At 49.3% G+C, this 24,385-nt stretch overlaps 3 protein-coding genes across 10 annotated transcripts in view; 1 reads left to right on the forward strand and 2 right to left on the reverse strand.

Annotated features, from left to right (window-relative positions):
* Nsun5 (NOP2/Sun RNA methyltransferase 5) overlaps positions 1 to 4,238 on the reverse strand; it is a 5,684-nt gene extending 1,446 nt beyond the window's left edge. The window contains exons 1-8 of one of the 4 annotated variants that reach the window (XM_039089215.2): positions 4,082 to 4,238; positions 3,851 to 3,973; positions 3,029 to 3,197; positions 2,840 to 2,948; positions 1,436 to 1,574; positions 1,237 to 1,352; positions 416 to 594; positions 51 to 261 (exon numbers count right to left, since the gene is read on the reverse strand). In XM_039089215.2, the coding sequence (XP_038945143.1) occupies positions 51 to 261; positions 416 to 594; positions 1,237 to 1,352; positions 1,436 to 1,574; positions 2,840 to 2,948; positions 3,029 to 3,197; positions 3,851 to 3,973; positions 4,082 to 4,174 (1,139 nt within the window). In that variant the 5' untranslated portion in view covers positions 4,175 to 4,238. Of the gene's footprint in view, positions 1 to 50; positions 262 to 415; positions 595 to 1,236; positions 1,353 to 1,435; positions 1,575 to 2,839; positions 2,949 to 3,028; positions 3,198 to 3,850; positions 3,974 to 4,081 lie in introns of those variants that run through there. The other 3 variants (NM_001191593.1, XM_063271152.1, XM_063271153.1) reach the window with 3 other exon arrangements.
* A 1,461-nt stretch (positions 4,239 to 5,699) lies between these two features.
* On the reverse strand, positions 5,700 to 22,637 carry Trim50 (tripartite motif-containing 50). 3 transcript variants are annotated; one of them, NM_181080.2, is made up of 7 exons: positions 22,431 to 22,582; positions 20,603 to 21,009; positions 15,765 to 15,860; positions 10,156 to 10,386; positions 10,049 to 10,068; positions 7,019 to 7,143; positions 5,700 to 6,608 (listed from the first exon to the last, which is right to left on the reverse strand). In NM_181080.2, the coding sequence occupies exons 2-7, from the start codon at positions 20,999 to 21,001 to the stop codon at positions 6,028 to 6,030; spliced, it is 1,452 nt and encodes a 483-aa protein (NP_851594.1). In that variant the 5' UTR covers positions 21,002 to 21,009; positions 22,431 to 22,582; the 3' UTR covers positions 5,700 to 6,027. The 3 variants fall into 3 exon arrangements, with proteins under 3 accessions (NP_851594.1, NP_001400169.1, XP_063127224.1); NM_001413240.1 differs by having other exon boundaries at positions 10,049 to 10,071; XM_063271154.1 differs by lacking the exon at positions 15,765 to 15,860 and having other exon boundaries at positions 5,709 to 6,608; positions 10,049 to 10,071; positions 22,431 to 22,637.
* The window catches only part of Fkbp6 (FKBP prolyl isomerase family member 6), a 79,471-nt gene continuing 70,879 nt past the window's right edge, over positions 15,794 to 24,385 (forward strand). The window contains exons 1-2 of one of the 3 annotated variants that reach the window (XM_063271155.1): positions 15,794 to 16,117; positions 16,447 to 16,561. In XM_063271155.1, coding sequence (XP_063127225.1) covers positions 16,056 to 16,117; positions 16,447 to 16,561 — 177 coding nt within the window. In that variant the 5' untranslated portion in view covers positions 15,794 to 16,055. Of the gene's footprint in view, positions 16,118 to 16,446; positions 16,562 to 23,166; positions 23,300 to 24,385 lie in introns of those variants that run through there. The other 2 variants (XM_008769130.4, XM_017598299.3) reach the window with 2 other exon arrangements.

Raw genomic sequence — 24,385 nt, forward strand, 5'->3', positions numbered from 1 at the left:
CTGATGAGAAACAACCTGTGTGACCTCCCACACTCCAGGGACAACATTACCTGAACGTTCCAGAGTTCTGCTGTAGAGCCTCCTGGACCACATCTTCATTCTCCTCTTGGCAAAGGGAACAAGTGGAATAGACGAGGCGCTGCAGAGAGGGGAACCTGAGTGCATGGCACAGAGCCCGCTGCTGGAACCCTGCCAAGGCCTGCAAGCGCTCCTTGCTAGGTGTGCCTTCCCCGTGTTCCTCCAGCTGCCGGCTCAGCATGCCTATGGAAAAAGAAGCCATTTCCACACCCAAATCCCCATTTTGGAGATGAGAGCATTTGCCCGAGGTCACAAGTCTGAAGCAACACCAAGACTAACTGGCAGCCTTCATTATCCAAGTTGCTGCAGGCCTATGCCCACACTGTCCCCATCTCACCAGAGCCACTACAAGAAGGATCCAGCAAGATGTACTGGACCTGGCCATAACGCTGGTCAGAGGGAGAAACTGTCAGGAAGTCCTTCTCTGCTACCTCACAGCAAGAGACCCCAGCCCGAGCCAACAGTGTCGCCATGGCTGCCAGCCGCTTAGCATCCTGGTCGAAAGCGAAGATCTTCCTAGGAAGAGAGCAGAGGCAGAATGAACTGAGAATTTCCTTTAAGATATCTGTGTCTGCCACATGCGTGTAGGTGTCTGTTGAGGTTAGAAAACGATGTTGGAACCCAGGGAACGAGTTACAGAGGTTGTGAGCCACCTGATGTGGGTGCTGAGTATTGAACTCGGGTCCTGGAAGAGCAGCAAGTTCTCGCTGAGCCACCTTGTCAGTCCCCGAACTGAACATGGTGGAGAATGGAGGCCCACAGTTAGAAAACATCAAACCATAATGTGTACTAAGCCAGGACACAGGCCTGGGGTATATGGCTCGGCAATAGAGGGCTTACCTAGAATGCCCTAGTGAGGGGTTATGAGTGTGGCTCGGTGGTAGAGTACTTCCCTAGCATGTATAAGGCTTTAGGGGTTCAATCCCCAATGCACTACCACCCAAACCCAAAAAGCTAGGACACTACATATTTCAATCATCTACAAGGGTCCCTGCCACCGCCATCCAGCCTGGGAAACCCCCAAGAGCTGAGGGAGTTTTGCCTCAGACCAACAGCCTGGCTGTGAGCTGCACGAGGCCCTCAGTGAGACTTTCTCCTACAAAGGACAAGATTGGACCCCGCCCCTCCTCTGCCTCAAAGCTCATCACCAGCACTCACCCCTGGTTCTTCAGAAGGGCTGCAATGTAGCTGGTCTTGTTGCCAGGGGCAGCACAGGCATCAATGACATGGGAGCCTGGTGGAGGAGACAGCAGCATGGCTGGGAGGCAGCTGGCCTAGCAGGACAGAAGATGGCAGGCAGCTGGGTGAGCACGGAGCCCTGCAGCCACTTCCCCACACTTCCTCCCCGTCACCCTACCTTATCCTGCAGGATGAGGTGGCCAGCACGGTAGAGTGGATGCTCATGCAGATCTGTCTGTGCAGGAAATACAAGAAGCTCGGGCAGCAAGGGATCCAAAAGAAAATGTTGCCCCTTGAGAGTTCGTAAGTCCTCCAGGCTGGCAAGGGAAAACCACTGGTTAGGTTTTTGTTTTAACCTTTGGTTTTCTGTGTTTAGGTGCTTTGTCAGTGCATACAGTGCCTGCAGAGGGCCAAAAGAGGGAGTCGGATTCCCTAGGACTATGCCAAGGTGCTTCTCGTGTCTGTGGGCTATGTAAAGTGCACGCGCTGTGTTTTCACAGCCCAGGCTATGTGACGTTACACCGTGCAACACCAATATGTGTTGCCGAGAATACCCTGGCTCCAGTAAATTAATTCTGAATTAATTTCGGTCACTGTGCCTTCAGAAACCTTTTACTGTTCCCAAATACTACAAACTGCACATTGTTGTGGGTTTGTTTGGTTGGTTTGGTTTTTCTTTTTTTTTTTTTTTTTGGTTCTTTTTTTCGGAGCTGGGGACCGAACCCAGGGCCTTGCGCTTCCTAGGTAAGCGCTCTACCACTGAGCTAAATCCCCAGCCCCTGGTTTGGTTTTTCAAACTAGGGTTTCTGTGTAACTCTGGCCGTCTTGGAACTCACTCTTATAGACCAGGCTGGCCCAGAATCTGGAAATCCTAGTGCCTCTGCCTAACCTATTGGCTGACAGCTAAAGAGGCTGTCATCTAGACAGGAAAGGTAGGAGACAGCAGTTAGAACAGAGAGCAAACAGAGGGGTCATGGAATGCAGAACAAGAACAGCAATACCAAGGTTCAGGGTAAAAAAAAAAAAGGTCTCAGAAGATACAGAAAAATGCTGCCGGGGCCAGAGACATGGCTCAGCAGTCAGGAACACACACTGCGCTCGCAGAGGACCTACATTTGGTTCCCAGCACCGTGTCCAGCAGTTCACCTGCCCTAAAACCCCAACTCCAGAGGGTCTAATGTCCTCTTCAGACACATGCACACACCCACACATAGACATAGACATCATTTAAAACAAAAGGAACATCTTTCAAAATGAAAGAAAATTTTGTTGGGAAAGTAGGAAAAACATATAGAGAAAACAGCCATTACCCCACCCTCCCACCCACCCCCATTACCTCCCTCCCCTGCCCATTCTCTCCTGTCACAGACTCCTACTTCCTTAAGAAATCTGGACACAGGGGCTGGGGATTTAGCTCAGTGGTAGAGCGCTTGCCTAGGAAGTACAAGGCCCTGGGTTCGGTCCCCAGCTCCGAAAAAAAGAATCACAAAAAAAAAAAAAAAAAAAAAAAAGAAAAAAAAAAAAAAAAAGAAATCTGGACACAGAGGAAAACAAAGGCACCCGGGCAGGACGCTCAGCTCACCTGGACGCCCGACCCTGATAGGAGAAACCTTGTCTCTTGAAATAATCGATCGCGTCCTCAGGGCAGGTCTTAAGCGTGTTCACACGCACGAACCGTGGTACCTGGTGGGCTAGAAGCCACAGCGGTGAAGTGGGTAGGAAGGCAAGCCCCTCCTGACGGCTACCACCCTCCCCTCAGCCTCCAATTCACCTTGGCCGGGTCTCTCTTGCAACAGGTCCTCGTTTCGGCTCACACCCCGATGAACCTTGAGTCGGGCCAACTCGGCCTTGAGCCTTGCCTGGTGCCGGCCCAGCAGAGCCTTCCATCGGCCTCCACCCCCTCGAAACCCCTTCCCCAGCAACAATTCATACACTAGCACCTGGATGGGGAAAACAAAAATACATTAACACCATAAAAACCTCCAGTGGGAGAAGTAAGTGCCTGTCCAGATGGTCATGTCAACAGAATTTTCTTGCCCAAGATCACAAAAGAAATGAATGCCTGATGTGAGGGCAAATGTCTATAATCCCAGCAACATCAGATGCACAAGCAAGAAGACTACAAACTAGCTGGGGGCGTGGCTCAGACATAGAGCCCCTGCCTAGAATCCCCCAGTGAGGGGCTGGAGGCGTGGCTCAAGAATACTGCATCTGTCTAGTGATGCTGTCCAATGAGGTGTTGCGGGTGTGGCTCAGTGGGAGACTTCTATGGCTTGTTGGAGACTCTGGGTTCAAATCTCCCAGCATTACAAAAAGATATTCAGGCAGGCAAATAGTCAGACGAGAGCAGATTCCATATGTAAACCCAGTGTCCTCCCCATGCCTGAAGCTTTCCCCCCAGGTAGACCCCAACCTTCCTTGCCATCATCACCTTTTCTGGTAGGTAGCCTCTGCTACTGCTAGTTTGCACCTTTGTCCTACTTAACCCTTCACGCAATGCTCCAAGTGAAGTCACATCTGTCCCAGCTCAACTGGGACCCCAGAAAGAAGTTCAAGAGCTATGCACAGGTGACAGCCTCTGGCCGCCACTCACCTTGGCAAGATGCGGCCGCAGCTTCTTCTCAGCACGAAGGAGCCCGGCGCTGGCGATCACGGCGTCCAGCACGGCCGAGTAGCGCTGCGTCTCGCACACCAGCGCGTACAACTGCTTCAGATTCTGCGTGGCAGAGAAGAGACCCGCTGCATCCAACCCGGGCTTCGCTCGCACTCCCGCCCGGCCAGGCCCCGCTCCCCAGTCCTCCCTCCCAGCACCCGGCCTCACTACCTGGAAGTTGCTGGAATACACTAACCCCTTGAGGGAGCCCTGGCGGCTTTCCACGCCGGCCAGGACCGCAGCGGCAGTCGCGTACAGCCCCATGCTCTCCCTTCGGCAAAGGCTTTGCGACACTGTCGCAAACCTCGGCCTGGCTTCACGGCCGCCGCAATAACTTGTACGACCGGATTTCCGGAGTCAAAGGGCTCGAGCCTTTGTTAGACTTCAGAAAAGGTAGCTGCTCCCCATTTTTAGCGTCCAAAAATTAATCTTAGGTTCTAAAGCCGGGTGTACTGGATCACGCCTTTAATCCTAGCGCGCGTATAAACGGAGGCAGAAGGGTCTCTGCAAGTTCGAGGACAGCTAGGTTACATAGTTCGAGGACAGCCAGAGCTACATAGTGAGGTCCTATCTCAAAAGACCAAAAAAAGAAGAAAAAAAATCATTCTATTTTTCTTTGTATAATTCAGTGTCCTTATTTTGTAGTTTTTAAAGTTTTTTTTAAAGGCTATGGAACTCAGAAGTTACCGCAGACTCTCCTAGCAGTCCTGTCTCGGCTTCTCCGAGTGACTGATGAAAGGCTCGGTTAATTAAAGTATCTGCGTAGGTGCCTGACTGAGAGGCTGAGGGTGTTGCTTAGTGGTAGAGCACTTGTCTAGGATCCCCTCTGTGAGTGGCTGGGTGTGGTTCAGTGGTAGAGCACCTGCCTTAAATCCTCTATTGTGTGCTTCGAGTTGTTGAAACCCACTTAGTAAATGTGGGTCTCTGGGATTCTGTCCCTAGCGCTGGAAAAACTAGTCTAGACTGTTTTTTAAAAAGTGTTTAATAAGGCAGACAGACATTGTCCATAGACATAGAGCACATCCCTAGCCCTGGGATCAATTCTCAACATGGTGATGGTGATGAAGGGGAGGGGGAGGAGGACTGGTCATGTAACTCAGTCTATAGAGGGCTTGCCTAACAAGCAGAAGGCCTTTGGTTCCAGTCCTTGCACTCATAAACCAGGCATGGTACACTTCAAGAGGTAGAAGCAGGAGAATCAGGAAAGATTCGAGGTAGTTTTTAAGCTAGCCAATTCAGGCCAGCCTGGGCTACATGAGACTCTTACCAAAATAATAGTAGTGGGGCTAAGAGAGGTGGTTCAGCCATTAGAAGCACATGCTGTTCCCAGACAGGTTTTGCCGTCAAGGGATCCCATAGCTTCTGACTGTTGGCTTACAGCCAATTCTACTGGGTTCTGCCCAACAGCAACCTAGCAACAGCTTGTGTCATCGGCTGCCACCTGCGCCACTTGCAGGTACAGCAGCAGCTTATATGAGGACTGCTCACTACCCAAGCCCCCTCTCTCTCTCTGTCCACACCTGCCCTCTCTTTCTCTTTCTTTCTGCCCCACCCCCTTCTCTGCCTCTACCCCTTTCCAAGACCCCACTCCCTTCCCTTTCCCAACAAACTCTATACTAAGCCTGTCGCTCAGGTGTGATTCCTCAAGGGGACACCTTGGCAGCGCCTACCAGGCACCTCCTTACTCCTGCTACAGCCGCATTATACTGCTCTATATTTGATAACACCTCTGTGGGCACAGCACCCCCCCAAGCATACCCCTAGATAAAAATAAATATTAAAACAGTAGTAGTAATAATTAATGAGAAAAGATGTCAAATTTATTGTTTTTAATAGATGTTTGAAGGTCCCAGTGATAAAGATTAAATCTGTGAGGGACAGTGTCTGCCCTCTGCTGGAAGGGTTAGGAAGCACAGTTGAGTGGAGCTGGTAAGGTGCGAGGTAGCATGCATACCCCTAGGTGGTGAGGGAGAGGCTCTGTCCCCTGCTATAAATGTTCCAGGGACACGTGGGTGTGAAGAACCTTCTCAAGCAGTCCAAACATTGAGACCCAGCAGAACCCCTCAAATCCCTGTGTCTAGCAAGATAGACCAATGGGCAGACAGTACCAGGACGGCCTATACCTGTGCACGTGTGAGGTGGCCAGGCGCACTGGGTGGGGGCAGTACCATGGGCAGTGAGTTGCTGCCCCTCTCATGCCAGCATGTGTCCAGGATAGGGTACAGCTTGCCCTGGAAGTCAGCCTGGAAAGTGTAGAGTGCCCGAAGATCATCAGGACGGTCAGCATCAAAGAACGTGAGCTCACCCTGCTCATAGTGTAGGTAGACGCCAATGCGATGAGGGTGGCCAGCCACGGGCAGTGGCAGCCGTGGGCAGCCAAAAGCCTCATACAGCCGACCCTCTTTCAGGCCTATTAGCCATACCCCATGTTCTGGGGACTTGCTCAGCTTGCCTTTGCGGCTGGCGGTGCCCTTGATGACCCCCAAGCGCCAGTCACTCTTGCTCCCCACCACCACTTCCCAGTAGTGGCGACCCCAGGAGAAGCCCTTGCTAGCCAGGACACAGGTGCTGTAGTCAAAGCGCTCAGGTTGGCTGGCGCGTCTCTGGGCCAGGAGGCCACAGTGCACCACTGTGTTGCCCTTCGAGAGCTCCAGGAGAGGGTGGGCAGTAGCCGGGTCCAGCTTGAGAGATTCTGGAGCTACAAGAGAAAAGGCCTGTGTTGGCTCACAGAGAAGCCGCAGACCCTGCCCAGGAGGTGATGGCAAAGTCTGGATGTGTCCTCAAGCACAGGAACTGTACTGACTCTGTGTCCCCGGGACCTGGAAGGGGCCGGCATGGCGCTGTGTGGATGGAAGGGATGAAGGGTGGATGGGGTAGGGGGGTAAGTGGATGAGTTGGGCTATTTGGTCAGTGGATAGATCATGCCTGTGAAGCACATTGGTCATGTCCACTACGAAGGAGTTCTGCTAGGGAACAGGTGTACTGCTTTGCAAGTGTGTGTGCCACTCCCACTCTCTCCTCACCACCCCTGTGCAGGCTCCCTTCACGTTCTCTATATGCCTCTTGGTATCGTTGATGAATTGGGAGGATAACAATTTGAAGCCTCACCTGGCAGAACTTTCCGGAATAGCCTCTTCCACACGGTCAGTTTGATGTCAGCTTGGTGGAGAGCGGGCTTGAAGGAGATGGGGCTGAAGACGCCTTCCAAAGGCCGAGCCTGCTGGACCTCTCCCCTGTGTGCATGGGTTCCAGTGGTCAGGGAGTCTGTATCAAGGCTGCCTCCCGCCCTCCTTCTCATGTGGGGGTCCACAGGAATAAATTCGCCACTGAGGCCACACATTCATGATACCACCCTTTTCTCTCCTCAAAGCTCCTTCCTGGGAACATGCCTGCTTCCTAGAATTGGAATTGTTGGGTAGCTGAGGAAGCCCCAAGGAAATATGCAAAGTGCAGATGAAGTCTTGAGGGAATGCAGTTGTTGACCTGACACAGGTCAAGGACTTCAATGTCTCAGACCTTGGAATGGCAAAGCCTTCCCCAGGGTGGGGCTCAAAGGGAGACCAAAGCCTTCCTCTGGTCCCAGTGCAAATGTTGAAATCGTGTAAAAGTTTACCAAAGATCAACTTGTGAGGTGCTGGGGATTTAGCTCAGTGGTAGAGCGCTTACCTAGGAAGCGCAAGGCCCTGGGTTCAGTCCCCAGCTCCGAAAAAAAGAACCAAAAAAAAAAAAAAAAAAAAGATCAACTTGTGTGCAAAAGCTGCAGCTTCCAGATGTTTGAGAGTGCCGACCCATAGACACCTCCCGCTAACTCCCACCCAGCCCCCACACACCACACATAATGAGCCAGGATTCCGGGTGGCTATGTAGTTGAGGCCACTGCCTCAAGTGTGCATGTCCCACCTGACCCCAGCTTTTCTGTCTGTGTGTCTATGTACTTGTCTCTCTTCATTCACTCGATGCCTACTCAGGTCTCCAGAAGCAAGCCATGCAGGACACGGTAGGGATACTGCACAGCTGCCATTATGATTGAATTGGAAGCATCTTCCACAGACTCATGTTCTGAAAGTTGATCCCCAGCTGGTAGAACTCTTTAGAAAGAGGTGGGGCCTGCCTGGCTGGTGGAAATAGGTCACATAGTCGGTCTTTGAACATTATCCTCACTTCTGGCCTCAGCCTTATCCCTCTACTTCCTATCTGCCAGCACGACAACAAGCCATGAATACTGTCACACCTTCCTGGCCATGCTGGACTGAGAGCCGTCTGAAACCAAAATAAACCTTTCCTCCCCTAAGTCATTTGCACGAGGTAATTTGGTCTCAGCAAAGCGAGGTCACTAATACAGCAGGTGTTGACAGAGCACGGGTCTGGGGAGACAAATCTAACTTTCCTGGGAACTTGTTAGGCCCTGGCCCAGATCTGCTCATCAGGAACCAATCACCCAGGGAAAGTTGTATAATGTATAATGTGTTTTAGCCAGCTGGCCAGGTGTTTCTCACGTGTGCTGACACCTGAGAACCATTACATCCGGTGACCTGATTCTGCTCCCAGCCGAGCTAATCAAATTGTTCATTTCCATCTGTGCTCTCTAGGCCTGTGGCCCCAAAGATGAAAGAAAACCAGCAGGGCAGGCTAGAGGTAGATCAATGGGTAAATGAGTAAGGACCTGAGTTCAAACCCCAGAACCCACCAGTCATGGTGGCTAAAGAGATGGCTCACTGGTTAAGAGCACTTGCTACAGGGTTGGGGATTTAGCTCAGTGGTAGAGCGCTCAGTGGTAGGCCCTGGGTTCGGTCCCCAGCTCTGGAAAAAAGAAAAGGAAAAAAAAAAAAAAAGAGCACTTGCTGCTCATGCATAGAACCTGGGTTTGGTTGCCAGCATGCACATGGCAACCATCTGAGACTCCATCTCCCTCCTCTGACCTCTTCAGCTGTGGAGCACACAGTTGGTATACAGACATACGTGCTTGCAAAGCATCACATAAAATAAAAGCGTAAATCTAAAATGCCAAGTGCAATAAATACTGGGAAACTGGAGGCAGACAGATCCCAGAGGCTCTCTGACCAGCCAGCCTAGCCTACATGGTGAGCCCCAGGCTAGTGAGAAACCCTGTCTCAAAACAAAACAAAACCGAAGCTGGACAACAGCCAAGCTGGCCTCTGGCTTCCACATCCATAAATGTGCACGCACACCAACACATAAAACTAGAAAGGTGGCTGTCTCAGTGGTTAAGAACACTGGCTGCTCTTCTAGGACCCAGGTTCAATACCCAGCTCCCACATAGCAGCTTACAACCGTAACTCCAGTTCCTGAGACTCCAATGCTGTCTTCTGTGGGCACTTCATACTCACATACAGGCAGGCAAAACACTCATACACATAAAATAAGAATTAGGAAGAAAGGGCTGGAGAGACGGCTCAGCGGTTAAGAGCACAGACTGCACTTCCAGGGGTCCTGAGTTCAAATCCCAGCAACCGCATGGTAGCTCACGACCATCTGTCATGGGATCTGATGTCCTCTTCTGGTGTATCTGAAGACAGCTACAGTGTACTTGTCATATAAATTTATACTTGTCATATAAATAAAATAAATAAATAAAATCTTAAAAAAAAAGAATTAGGAAGAAAGAAAATAAGGTGCCACACATCGACAGGCTGGGCTCAGAACTGTTGAGTTCTCCAGCACTCGCTAAATTTCCCCTCCCCTTGAAGCCCCTCATTCTGGCTTTGCCTGCCGGGTACATCTCCCCTCCCCTTCCTCACACGTAATAGTTGATGCCATCGATAACTTCACCACATCCTGTGCTCTGCACACCGCCATCTCATTTCTCCGCCTGCTCACACACTGCGGCCTTCTCAGCTGTCACACCAGTCCCTGGCCATCACGGTCCTCCACAGTGCTGTCATAGCTTGAGGCAATATCAGTTGCCATAGCTACCACAGGGATGGGACCAGTCTTTACCAGAACCCTGATGGCAGGCACTTGACTACCATTATATTCCCTGTGCTCAGTGACAGACACACATGGGGAGCAGCTTAGGGTTCGACCACATGAAGGGAACATGGGAATGAGATGCCTGTGCCAGCAGCCACTGGACACACTGTCGACCTCTCTCCCAGGAGCTTCAGTTGAGGTTGTTACCTGGAGGTTATGGAGTGAAACTTCTGGAAGAGAGAGAGGGACAGGGGGTTACTGCCTTGTCTGAACTATGTGTCGTTGAGGAGAAAGCTGGGCTCTTGTCCACTCACCCGGATGAACTCATGGTGACTCTCATTGCCAAACTGCTCCAGCACCCGCTCGGCTTGGGCCAGTCGCTCTTGAGTACCCTGAGCCTGCTCCAGCTGCATGTCCAGGGAGGCCACCAGGCCACGCGTGTGGCTCTCCACCCCCTCCAGGCAGCGGGCTTTCTCTTCATCCACCAGGTGGTGCAACTCCTGGAACTCTCTTCGGATCACCCAGCTGAAGACGTCAGACTCATTCTAAGACAGGAGGGCCAGTCACAGTGCGGGCACAACCGAGCTGAATGGCTGGCCTCAGCATCCCCAGGGCCTTGTCTTTCTGGCCCGTCCTAGATTCCATGTAGGCTGATGATACAGTATTGGGTTCATGTGACTGGGGGGACCTAGGGGTGACCTGCTTCTAGTTTATATTTTTTTAACTTTTTGCAGGACTGGAGATTGAACTTGGGGCCTCATGCATGCTAGGCAAGTACCTTACTCTATTCCTAGCCCTGACCCTGATCCTAACCTCATAATCCTAGAACACTCACTGTACGGTTATAGTTGGCGATTCAGCTAAGCCATTGTTGGTGATTTTGCTCAGTCTCCATTTGGAGCTTTACTCAATTTGGCTCTTTTTGCTGAGTTGTGATTTGATTTTTTTGGGAGACTGAGCCGTGGTTTGATCTTTTTTGTTGCTGAATCGTGGTTTGCCCTGGTTATGTTTGGTTGTATTTGTTTGGTTTTCTGAGATGCAGCTTCCTAATGTAGCTCTGGCTATCCTCAAACTCACTCTGTAGACCAGGCTGGCCTCGAACTCAGAGATCTGCCTGCCTCTGCCTCTCAAACGGTGGGATTAAAGGAGTGCACCAGCACACCCGGCTTATTTTTTTTTCTCTGTTCTTAGTCATAGTTTTCATTTTACTGAAGACAATTGGACTTTTGCTGAGTCATCACTAGGTATTTTCCATTGAGTCATCATTTTGCTATGTCAGAAAAGGGCATTGAGGTGGGCATGGTGGTGTGCACCATTAATCCCAACACTCGGGTGGCAGAGCCAGGAAGATCTCTGTGAGTTCAAAGCTAGCATGGTCTGTACAGTGAGTTCCAAGGCAGACAGGGTTACAAGAGATCCTAGCTCAAAAAAAGAAAGAGAGAGAGGGGGGGGGGGAGAGAGAGAGAGGAAAGAAAAGAAAAGAAAAGAAAAGAAAAGAAAAGAAAAGATTTGTGGCTGAAGAGATGGATCAGCAGTTAAGAGCACTTGTTGCCCTTGACGAGGACCTTGACGGGTTTAATTCCTAGTACATACTGGCAGCTCACAACTGTCTGTAATTCCAGTCCCACAGGATCTGATACGTTGTTCTGGCCTCTGTGGACACCAAAAATGTACATGGTGTACATCCATACATGCATGCAGGCAAAACACTTATACACATCAAAATAATCTACGTCTCAGGTCTGTTTTATTACTTTGTGCGTGTTTTGCCTGTATGCAAGCACGTGCAACACATGTGCAATAGGGGCAATAGGGAGGCAAGGCAGGCAGATCTCTATGAGTCCGAGGTCAGCCCTGTCTACAAAGCAAATCCGGGACAGCCAGAGCTACATAGAGAGGAACGGTGTCTCAGAAAGCTAGATTTGTAACTGTTGACTCAATCTTCTACCTTCAATTTCACAAGGTACCACATTGGCTTATGAATAAGAATGAGAATGGCCCCCATAGGCTCATACATTTGAATGCTTGGTCACCAGTGAGTGGAATTGTTTGGGAAGGTGTGGTGGTTTGTATATGCGTGGCCCAGGAAGTGGCACTATTAGGTGTGGCCTTGTTGAAGAAAGTGTGCCACTGTGGGCGTGGACCATGTGAACATCCTCCTAACCACATAGAAGCCAGTCCTTTCCTGGTGGCCTTCAGATGAAGAGGTTGAACTCTCAGCTCCTCCTGCACCATGCCTGCCTGCACGCTGCCATGCTCCCGCCTTGATGATAATGGACTGAACCTCTGAACCTGTAAGCCAGCCTCAATTAAATGTTGTCCTTCTGAGAGTTGCCTTGGTCATGGTGTCTGCTCACAGCAATGAAATCCTAAGACAGAAGGATTAGGACACTTGGCTTTGTTAGGGGAGGTGTATGACTGAGGGTGCACTTGGAGGTTTCAAAAGCCCAGGCTAGACCCAGAGTCTGCCCCTCTCCCATTCCCCTTAACCACGTGTGGGTTAGGATGTAAAGCTCTGATCTACTGCTCTGTTTCTATGCCTGTTATCTTCCCAACATGATGAGCATGGGCTAACCCTTTAAATAATAAGGAAGCCCCAAATTAAATGCTTTCTTTTATAGGAATTGTCTTGGTCATGGTCTCTCTTCACAGTAAAAGAGTACTCATAGAAGAATAACTAAGATGGGTCATATGAATGAAAACTGTCAAGTCAGGCCAAATTCTAGTCCATAACGTGACTGAAATACTAAAGCAGAAGGCAAAATGTATATGTAATTAAACATTCTTAGAATGTTGTTTGCTAGTTCCACAAAACAGTCCAAGAAGTCCATATTGATGTGTCCACTACCCTCTGGATGTGGTGACTTCTGCTCCAACCTGCAGTCTCACCCAAATGGAGAAATAGCCTCCCTCGGGGGTTGATCGTTCTAGACTCTACTGTTCCCAGATTTCAAGAATTGAGATTGGTCGCTTTTTATTATTACTGTCTGCTCTTCCAAAGGACGTGGGTTCAATTCCCAGCACTGGCATAGCAGCTCACGACTGTCTGTAGCACCAGTTCTAAGGGATCTGACATCTTTACACTAATGCACATGAAATAAAGTTAAACAAATTATTAAAATTATCTTCAGGACTGTTTGGTTTGCATTTGCAGCTGTTACTTACTGAAGACGTAATGTTTACATTCTCTGTGTTTAAGCTACACTTTCCATTTACATTGAAATATAAAGTTGTTTTATTAGGAAAAATAGTATGGGCTTACAAAAACAAAAACAAAAAAAAAAAAAACATGCTCAGAGAACAAAGGTTTGCTGTTTTATCAAGATCATTGCTCACGGTCTCCACTTAGCTTCGAGTTAGGAAACTGAGTCCTAACAGAGTTAAGGTTTATTTGGAAATGTGCCTTTGTCAAGCTTTATCTCGATGTTATCAACAGCTACATTTGAACGCGCTGTTCGTTCTTAATATTGGTGTAAGTGACCTTCCGAATGTTCAATAACCATACTTGGAAGCCAACGCCAAGCTTAGCCAGGGGCTAAGACAGCAGCCAATTCTTTGGCTCATGCTTGATCGTAGGTCAGCTACATTCCAGGAAACAGCAGGCTGCCTCTCAAAGGGTCCTAAGGCTTTGATTTGTCACCAATCCTCATCCTCTTGACGAAAGAGAGCTGTGGAAACCCAGGGTTCACTCTCTCAAGAGTGCAGACTGGAAAATAAGGGGAGCCACAGAATGAAACACCTTCAACACTTCTCGGGGGAGGCCCCCTGGTCGGCAAGACCCTGATACACCCCTCAACATGATTGGTAGTGGACGGATTAAAGGAGCCAGGGGCTCCTATGCAGACCCTGAAAATGATCTTCAGTTGACCTTGAGCATAAGAATACATTTGGCAAATATTTGGTCTTTTGTTTGTTTGTTTTTTGAGACAGGATTTTTCTGTGTAGCCCTGGCTGTCCTGGCACTTGCTCTGTAGACCAGGCTGGCCTCGAACTCAGAGATCTGTCTGCTTCTGCCTCCCGAGTGCTAGGGTTAAAGGCGTGCGCCACCATGCAGGTTGTCGTCGTTGTTGTTGTGAAGGATAGCCAAAGAGTAAAATGATTTGTAATAATACAAAATAAAAGGAGTAGGACTTGGTATGGTGGCACATGCCTTTAGTCCCAGCAGTCAGGATGCAGGCAGGTCTCTGAGTTCCAGGACAGCCTAGAACTACACAGCCATAGTAAGACCCTATGTCAAAAGTAAAGCAAGCAAACAAACAAACACTAAAAGAAGAAAAGGAAAAGAATTAGATTCAGCTGTAGAAGGGGAAAGGCAGGGATTATGTATTTCTTACCAAATCCTGAGTGCGGACTACTAACAGGACAGGTCAGACAATGACAGCTGCTCCGCTATAATCAGGTTAAAGGGCCCTCAGGTTTTTCCTAGCTTAAAAAAACATTGCCATCAGCTGGTCAGGAGTGGTGCACACTTTCAATCCCAGCACTGGGGAGGCAGAGGCAGGCAGGTCTCTGTGAGTTCGAAGCTAGCCTGGTCTACACAGTGCATTCTAGGACAGCCAGGGCTACAGAGAGAAACCTCTGTCATCTTTCTCCTAAGGCTCAGGAGAGCTGAGAGAGAGCATGCATAACATTGATGCCCCTTCTCTGCCACTCCTACGCTGGCAGATCTGTGTCCAGACTCTTGTTCCCCCATTCCTCGAGATAGCTGCCAAGGGCAAGCAGACACAGGTGGCACCAGGGTATGGAGGAGAGCTGGGAGAGCTTTGGGACTTTATCTCTGGGACTCCCGTCCTGTCTTATCACAACCCCAAAGGACTCTGAACAAAAGCCAACTTGGAACCACTTCTGACAACTGGGTCCAATTCCCTTATAAGGAATGGAGCCTTCCCCAGCCACCCGGGAATTCTTTGAATTTGGCTCTGTGTGGAAGGCACCCTCTTCTATAAAGGGTGAACTGGAAAATGCTGGGGGTATGGTTCAGTGCTAGAACCCTGTGCTCACAACTAGCAATAATAAAACGAACAAAAATAAAGTTAGAAAATATAGGTCAGGGTATAGCAATCGTCTAGCACCCCCAGCAAGGGGCTTGAGAACAAGGCTCACTGGTAGAGCACCTGCTTCAAATCCCCCAGTGAAGGGCTGGGAGCGTGGCTCAGTGGTAGAGCCCCTGCCTAGAATCCCCCAGTGAGGGACTGGGGGCGTGGCTCAGTGGTAGAGCCCCTGCTAGAATCCCCCAGTGAGGGGCTGGGGGCGTGGCTCAGTGGTAGAGCACCTGCTTCAAATCCCACAGTGAAGGGCTGGGGGCGTGGCTCAGTGGTAGAGCCCCTGCCTAGAATCCCCCAGTGAGGGGCTGGGGGCGTGGCTCAGTGGTAGAGCCCCTGCCTAGAATCCCCCAGGGAGGGGCTGGGGGCGTGGCTCAGCGGGAAAGCACTTGCTTACAATACCCAAGAGAGAGGTTAGAGGTGTTGTTTAGGGACAGAGCTCTTCCCTAGAATTTCCCAGGGATGTGGCTCAGCAGTAGAGCACCTGTCTAACAGACATGAAACGCTGCATTCGATCCCCAGCACTGCATGAATCAAGCATGATGGAACACGCCAGTAACCTCAGCCCTCAGGAAGAGGAGGTCTAGGGATGAAAAGTTCAAGGTCATTCTCAACTCCATCAAGAATTCAAGATCATGGGGTTGGGGATTTAGCTCAGAGGTAGAGCGCTTGCCTAGGAAGCGCAAGGCCCTGGGTTCGGTCCCCAGCTCTGAAAAAAAGAACCAAAAAAAAAAAAAAAAAAAGAATTCAAGATCAGCCTGGGTTACAAAACACTCTGTCAGAAAGAGGGAATGCAGGTTGGTGGGGAGAAGGGGGTGGGGAAAAGTTCTGTAGGAACAGGGTGGATGGATCTCAGGCCCAGGCGGAGGGAAGGGACTCACAATAATCCGGGTCCTGTTGTTGACCAGTTTGCCAATGTGCTCCTCCACGTCCCTGTGCTGCTCCTTCAGCTCAGACAGGCGGCCTGCAAGCTCTTCCTGGAGGCGATAAACCGCGATAAACCGCGGTCCTGTGAGTAGCTGGCCAATTGTGCTTTCCCTTCCTGCGCAAATCCTTTCCCGTCTGAGACTTTCCCGGTGACTATGACAGTGGAGCCAGAGTAGGAGCCAGAGCTTTCTAGTTGTCCCCCACACCCGGGTGAAGAGCATTAAGGAAGGTGAATGTAGTGGTACATGCCTGTCATCCCAGCACGCAGGACGCCGAGGCAGGAGTTCAAGGCCAGCCTGCATCACAGGTAACCAGACTGTGTCAGGGAGGGAAGGGGGAGGTAGAAGAGAGAGGAGAGGAGAAGGGAGGAGAGGTGAGAGAGAACAAGGAGAAGGGAAGAGAAGGAAAGGAGGGAAGGAGAGGGGAGGGGAAGTAAAGGAAGGAGGGGGAGGAGAGGGGAAGCAGAGGGTAGGAAAGGAATGGTGAGGGAGGAAAGGGGCAAAGGAAAGGAAGGCTTTTTTTTTTCTTTTTTCTTTTTTTTGGAACTGGGGACCGAACCTAGGCCTTGCACTTGCTAGGCAAGCGCTCTACCACTGAGCTAAATCCCCAACCCCAGAAGGCTTTTTTTTTTTAAAGGTACTGGAGAGATGGCTCACTGTTTGATTCCCAGCACCTCCATGGCTGCTCACAACCATCTCTAACTCCAGTCTCAGAGGATCTGACAGCCTTTTCTGACCTCCTTGAGGACCAGGTACATGCACATGACACACTCATGCCAAACACTCATGCACATAAAATACAACAAATATTCTAAAAAAAGAAGAAGCGAGTAAGCCCAGGTATCCAGGGTGACTGAGGTCAGCAAGCCCAGGTTTCCACGTTACTGATGTCCTGTTCTTGTCCAATACACACAGGCACAGAGCATCTCCAGCTCGGGAGGGAATGCCCACACTTCCTTAATCAAGAAACTGGAAGCTGGGTGTGGGGAGAGGAAACTATGCAGCCAAGTCACATACTTATATCCCAGCTCAGGAAACTGAGTCAGGAAGGTAGCGAGTTCCGGGCCAGCCTGTGTTACAGAGTGAATTCCAGGCCAGCAGGATAATGTATTGAGACCTAGTCTAAATGTCTACACATGTGCATGCCAAGGCACATTTGTGAAGGTCAGAGGAAGACAGCTTTAGGAGTCTGTGCTTCTACCATATGCGGGGATTGAACTCAGGTCTTTACACTTGCGTGGTAGATGCTTTTACATGCTGAGCTGACTCACTGGCCCAGCTGTCAGCTCAGATCCTTCTGCTTCGTAAGTGCTGTTTTGTTTACTTGTTTGTTTATTTTTTGTTGCTTATGTTTTTTTAAGACAGGCTCCTCTTTATATACTCCAGGCTAGCCTCTAATTTTATTTATTTATTTATTTATTTATTTATTTATTTATTGTGTGCATGCATGCGTGAGTGGTGCGTGTGTGTGTGTGTGTGTGTGTGTGTGTGTGTGTGTGTGTGTACACTCTAGCTGTCTTCAGACACACCAGAAGAGGGCATCAGATCTCATTACAGATGATTGTGAGCCACCATGTGTTTGCTGGGAATTGAACTCAGGACCTCTGGAAGAACATTCAGTACTTTTAACCTCTGAACCTTGTCTCCAGCCCTAGCCTCTAATTCCTAATCCCATTCCCTCAGCCTCCAGAGTGTGGGCCACCCCACCTGGCTTCATCACCACCACATTCCAGTCTCCACCCGAAGGCCTCAGAGGCAAAGTCGCCAATCTCAAGGGGCTGCCCCTCTAAGTACACTGTCGCTGTCTTCAGACACACCAGAAGAGGGCATCTGATCTCACTTCAGATGGTTGTGAGCCACCATGTGGTTGCTGGGATTTGAACTCAGGACCTCTGGAAGAGCAGTCAGTGCTCTTAACCACTGAGCCATCTCTCCAGCCCGGTGCTGCCCCTCTACTTCCCAGGATACCATAGGAATCCCTATGCTCCTCCTCTATGGTACTCTCTCTTCCTCTCTCCCCATATCCCAAGGTTTCCTGTCACTCGGGTTGGCCTCAAACTTGATGTATAACCAAGGCTGCCTTGGAATTTCTGATCCTATGGCCTCCACTTTCCCAAGGCTGGGACTGTAGGTTTTCACCCCCAGGCTTGGTTCTTCACCTCACATTCCCTCCTGAATTGTGGGATTGTGCGCACACATATGCATGTGTGAGTGTGCGTGTATGTGCGTGATGCATAGCACATACACACATGGGTATTCATGCCCATTTGCACATCTGTGGAACCCAGAAAAGGATGCCAAATGCTCTATTCCACCCATCTCTGCCTTATTCCCTTCAGACTGGGTCTCGGTGAAACTGCAGGTAGGCTGGCAGCCAGCATGCCCCAGCCATCCTCTTGTTTCTTTATTTCCATGCCGCCAGTGTCACAGACATACACAGCCATGCCTGCTTTTCACACACTGCTGGAGATTCCAATTCAGGCCCTCGTGCAGCAAGTGCCCTCACCATTGTCCCCTCCCCCCGGCATTGGAATGACCTCACCAATACCTCCTGATCCTTTGCAGGTGCAACTCTTCTTCCAACCCCACACCCACCACCTGCCTTTCCTGTGATTCAGTCTCAGGCTGGTAGTCTACTTCCTCCAGGAAGCCTTCCATGACTACTTGAGATTTTGCAGAATCCATGACCACTATGATGGCTAATCTCCATTGTCAGTTTGACTAGATTTAGGAGTGGCTATGCATCTCTGGTGTGTCTGCAAAGCTTTCCAGAGTAGTTCAGTCCAGGAAGACAAATCTAAACTGAGTGGGGGTGGGGGACACCATGCCACAGGCTGGGGTCCTAGTCTGAGTCAGAGGAGACAATGAGCTGAGTACCAGCATCCATTTCTCCCTGCTTGTTAACTGTGGATGCTGTGTGAGCAGTCCCCTCACCTTCTTGCTGCCATGCCTTCCTGGCCATGATGGACTGTAGCCTCTAACCACGAGCCAAAGTGAACCCTTCCTTCCTTCCTTACACTGCTTCTTGTCAGCCACCAGTACTTAGCCTGGGCATCCAACACACAGAGCTCAGCAGACCCCAAGTGATGCATCTTCCAGGCCTGGTGAGACCTTTGCCTACAGCTATAGCAGGCACAAGCACAGTGCCTGCACATATTAGACACCGACTGTGTACATGTGAGTGAAAGGCACAGGACTGCCCAACCCTGGTGTTATACTCCAGGTTGAAGGAACAAAGAAATGCACCAAAAAAGAAGAAAGAAAGAACAATTAAAACTGACCTTTTTCAGTCCTATTTACAAACTATTATATATATATATATATATATATATATATATATATATATATTTCTCTTTCTTTCTGGTGCTGAAACACAGGGCCTTTCCACACACTAGGCAAGCTGTCCACCACTGAGCCATGCCCCCAGCCCCTCACTGGGGGATTCTAGGCAGGGGCTCTACCACTGAGCCACGCCTCCAGTTTTAGAAACATGACTCTCAAGCCTTATATACTAAATATATTAGTATATATGACATTTGGAGAAATAAATAGTAACTGTTGATAACAGTCTATGGGCTGAGGAATTCCCACAGTTAATACTTAAATTTCGAACATTTATGGCTTGCCAGCCATGGCTGTAGACCAGCAGTTCTCAACTCTCCTAATGTTGAGACCCTTTTTTTTTTTTTGTTCTTTTTTTCAGAGCTGGGGACCGAACCCAGGGCCTTGCGCTTCCTAGGTAAGCGCTCTACCACTGAGCCAAATCCCCAGCCCCTCATGTTGAGACCCTTTAATGCAGTTCCTCATACTGTAGCTGAGCCCCCACCATAAAGTTATTTCATTGCTACATTATGACTTTAATTTTGCTACTGCTATGAATCACAATATGAATATCTAATATGCAGGAAACTTGGTATGTTAAACCCTGTGAAAGGGTAGTTCAGCCCCACAAGGGTCTTGAGGTTAAGAACCTCTGTTGTAAATGCTGAACTAGGGGAAGAAGAAGAGGCCCCACCCTCATGCTTGTGAAAAGATAGTCTTAGGGGCTCTGAAGAAGCAAGGCCAGCCTTCTGGCTCAGCAGGAGAAGGATGATCTGAGTTCGAGCGTGGTGGAATACGAAAACTGATCCCTTGAAGTCGTCCTCCATACATAAAAGAATAAAAAAATGCAAAAAGAAGAACTCTGTTGTAACATGTGCCTATAATCTCAGCTCTGTGGAGAATGAGACAAGATTTATTGTTCAAGGTCAGTCTGGGCTGTCTCCTGTCGTAGCCCAAATAAAGCACTACCAAAAACCATGCCACTGTACCTAGGAAGTTGCTTAGTGGCAGAAGGCTGCTTAAGCTGTAAACTAAGCTTTGGATTCCATCCCTAGCACAGCAAGGAAAACAAAATAAGACAGAGATACAAGGCAAAAGAAGAGGAAAAGTCTGGCAAGGGGCTCCCCATCATTTCTGCAGTTCGGATCCTCAGGACTTGGTATACAAGCAAATCCTCAAAAACCAACGAAGGGGACCCCACGTGGAAGAAGAGAACTGACTTCTACAAATTACCCTCTGACTTTTACATCCATGTCGTAGCACATGTGTGCACACAGTCAACCAGTCAATAATCAAATAAGTGTTAAAAACCAATGAATGAATGCATACTTGTGTTTGTGTGCCATACATTCCCAAAATGAAGTTGGAGCCCTGGAGCAGTAGCCTTGTTCTACCACGTGGGGGCGCAAGAGAGAATGGAGAGCCGCCCTTTGCTCTGCTCCTCCCCCTAGTGGCCCGCCCGCCCCTCGCACCTTCATGCGGCTGTAGACCGTGGAGACTGGTGTGACTCTGTGGTGTTGGTGGGAGCCCAGCAGGCCACAGAGACCACAGATGAATTCCTGGTCTTTCTCACAAAAGAGGCTGAGAGGGTTTCGGTGGTGCACGCAGACGGTGGGCTCTGTGTCCCCCGGGAGCCTCAGAGCATCGATCACCCGGGCCAGGGAGACATTAGGCGGGGAGCTGCTGCAGTCAACTGACTGACGACACACAGGACAGCGCAGCTCGGAATCCAGGTGTTCAGACAAGCTATCCAGGCAGTTCTTGCAGTAGGAGTGGCCACACTGAAGCATCAGAGGCTCTTTGAAGACCTCCAGGCAAATGGGACACTGCAGCTGGTCCTGGAGTTCCGGCACAGTCAGCTGCCAAGCCATGCACACAGCTGCAACACAGGTGGCAGTCGGTCCTTTATCCTGCCACTCCCTCCATCTGTCATATTTGCTCCCCCATCCCACCCCCAAGGCAGCTGGAAATAGGGAGAAAAGGATGCCGGTCCTGGATTCTGATCTTAGAATACTAGGACCCTGAACCTCAGTTTCCCCATCTGGAAAAAAAAAGACAAGTGGAAAAACAATGGCCTCTATGAGCCTAGATGTACAGCTCAACTGGGAGTCTAACTCAGGGTTTTTTTTTTTTTTCTTTTTAGCATACATGAGGTCCTGGGTTCAGTCGCCAGCAACACAAATGTCACATAGAGCTATAACACACACACACACATGCATACACTCACACACACATGCGCATGTGCGCGCGCGCGCACACACACACACACACACACACACACACACACACACACACACCCATGCTCCCAGCATCCGGGGATTGAACCCAGAACCCCGTACATGCCAGGCAAGCACATTACAGATGCAGTAAACCCTCAGGCTTCTTTTAACCTTTTCAAAATGCACCTCTCCATCCCCCTCCTTACTATATTTTAAGACAGGCTCTCATTAAATTATCCTAGAGCAGTGATTTTCAACTTGTGGATTGCGACCCCTTTGAGGGTCCGACAACACTTTCAGGGTGGTTGCCTAAGACCACAGGGAAAATACAGATGTTTACAATTCATGCCAGTAGCAAAATTACAGTTATGGAATACCCACAAAAATACTTTTTATGGGGGGGTGGTGGCTGTCACACAACAGAAGGAACTGTGTTAAAGGGTTGCAACATTAGGAAGGTTGAGAACTGCTGTTCTAGAAGTCTCGGAGCCCCAGCTCCAGTCAGAGACTCTAGTTCAAGGAAGAATCTCTCTTGAGACCCAGGAATCTGTAACATACACCTTCCAGCCGGGCTCTTTTTGTTTGTTTAATTTTTTTTTTTTGTTTTGCTTTTAAGACAGGGTTTATCTGTGTATCCTTGGATATACTAGAACTCTCTCTGTAGACCAGGCTATCCTCCAACTGGCAGACATCTGCCTGTCTCTTCCTGCCAAGTGCTGGGATTAAGGCATGGACCACCCGGGACCTGCCACTTAAGCAATCTTAAAGCAAGATTGTTACTTTTTTTTCTTTTTAGGATAGGGCTCAGGCAAAAGGTGATGGCCTTGAACCCTGTGTGTAGCTGGGATTGTAGGTGTGCTCTGCTAGACCCAACCTAAACAGTTCTGACTCTAGAACCCTGGGGGCCTCAAGCATGTTTGGTAAATCAGTATCTCAGTAGCTACATCCCTAACAGCGAGCCAAAGTCCCTTGTCCCAGAACAACACAGTCCTCAGAGGCTGAGATAAGGAGGATTGGGTGCTCTTCTTCCGAAACAGAAACAAAGTCTCCACTGACCAAGATAACAACCCTACCCCCATACCTGATATCCTGGTCCAGCAGGCCTCCCGCTAGGGCCTCAGACTAGCAGCTCTTTCCGGTCACTCAAGTCTTTCTTCCTCCCGGAATGGGGCAGCTGACACTGAGACCTGGGGCATCCAGCTGAACACAGAGTCCACTTGCCTAGTATCTGCCCCTTCTCCCATCCCCTCCCCTTTCCCAGCAACACCTGTGTCCTCAAGGTCATCCAGAGTCAGGTGGAAAGTGGGTCACGTACCACGAGACTGAGGCGGCAGCCTCTGCTGGGTCCCTTATGATAACCTAAACAGGCAGATTGTGGCCTTGCCCAAGATGGGGGAGGGTTGAGACAAGCCTGCCTTTTATGCTTACCAACTCTGGACAAGAGTAGGTGTGAGCTATGTGTGAGCAGAAGCTTTCTGAATACCCCAGCCCAGAACTTTAAAGGTATTTTATTTATTTAGATTTTTCTTGTCTTGTAAGTTTGGGACAACCCCCCCCACACACACACACATCAGTGATAAAACACACGGCTTATTCTGATTTTTTTTGCATTTGAGTTGTAACATCAATAGATCTTAACCACACAGTGTAACGTATATCTTATTTGTGTATATTCCCACTCAAGGTCAAGTTAGAAACTTGACAGGGCTGTGAACACCTGTAATTCCAGAATTTGGAAAATGCTGACCAGAGGCCAGGAGTCGAGTTCATCTCAGCTACATAGCACGCCCAAGGCCATCCTGAACCTCATGAGACTATCTCAAAAGCAAAACAAAACAAAAGATCTAATTGTAGAGAATTTGCAGTCAGTCCCTTGCCTTCTGCCAGACTAGGCCCTCCAATCCAGACAGTCACGGTCCTGGTTCATATCCTCCTACCAGCTGCCTGCCCGTATGTATATATGTAGTATGTATATATGTATGTGTGTGTATGTATGTATTTTACTATTTATGTGTACGCTTGCAAGTATAGGCCACCTTATGCATGAGAAGCCAGGGGATAAAACTTGCAGTACTCAGTTCTCTCCCTCCACCTGTAGTGCATGGTTGTCAGGGTTGGTGGCACACTGCACCTTACCCACTTGGCCATCTTAACTAGCACTGTTTGTTTCCTGCCTTGTTGGGAGAGAGAACCAGGATCTTAAGCATGGTACAAAAGCACTCTGCTCCTGAATTACGACCCTAACTTACTGGGTCTATTTGTTTAATTTGATGTGGACAATACTCTTTTTGATATGGGACTCCTATCAATGCTACTAAAATAGGAACTTTTAGTATCTGAAATCTTGGAACCAGTTCTGGTTGTAAACACCTTGATTGCCAGCAGGTAGGAGGTAGAGGCAGGTATCGAATTTCTGTAACTTCTCGAGGTCAGCCTACTCTGCCTAGCTAGTTCTAGGCTCACCAGACCTCTTTATGAGAGAGAGAGAGAGAGAGAGAGAGAGAGAGAGAGAGAGAGAGAGAGAGAGAGAGAGAAGGAGGGAGAGACAGAGGGTAGGTGGGAGGGAGGAAGAAAGAAAAGGAAAGAAAAAGAGGAAGGAAGGAAGGAAGGAAGGAAGGAAGGAAGGAAGGAAGGGAAGTTGAAGTCCCAGGTTGGAGACTTAGCTCATCAGCAGAAAGCCTGCCTGGACGCCTCAGTAATGCGACTGGATGGATGCATGGTTCAGAGATGGGGCACCTACTTAGAATCCTCCTGGGGATGGGGCTCAGTAGTAGATCTCTTGCCTAATATTGACTACTTTTATCAACAGCACCACACACAAAAAAGCTATTGAGCATCTAACTAGTCAACCGCGAGGTAAAAAACACATGTCGCTCTCAGTCACTAATTTTGTGCTGATGTGTCCCACTTGTGACAGAACGCCAGACATAACACAGAGACCAAAAGAAAGGCTTTTGTGCCCCATAAAATACTTTTGTCAGAAGCCCTCCCAGGGCTCCATCATGCTTTGCGCCTGCCATGACGTGTGTAGTGAGT

The sequence above is a fragment of the Rattus norvegicus genome, chromosome 12, assembly GCF_036323735.1.
Source record: "Rattus norvegicus strain BN/NHsdMcwi chromosome 12, GRCr8, whole genome shotgun sequence".
Taxonomy (NCBI): domain Eukaryota; kingdom Metazoa; phylum Chordata; class Mammalia; order Rodentia; family Muridae; genus Rattus; species Rattus norvegicus.

Bases quoted from the DNA above. Each gene is read 5' to 3' on its own strand.
- Trim50 (NM_001413240.1), bottom strand. From the start codon at position 21,001: ATGGCTTGGCAGCTGACTGTGCCGGAACTCCAGGACCAGCTGCAGTGT. The intron at 10,387-15,764 runs GTGAGTCCCTTC...CTCCTGTCTTAG, and splicing joins ACAACAGGACCCGGATTATT to AATGAGTCTGACGTCTTCAG. The intron at 7,144-10,048 runs GTAACAACCTCA...CCATGCACACAG, and splicing joins TTTCACTCCATAACCTCCAG to GGGAGAGGTCCAGCAGGCTC.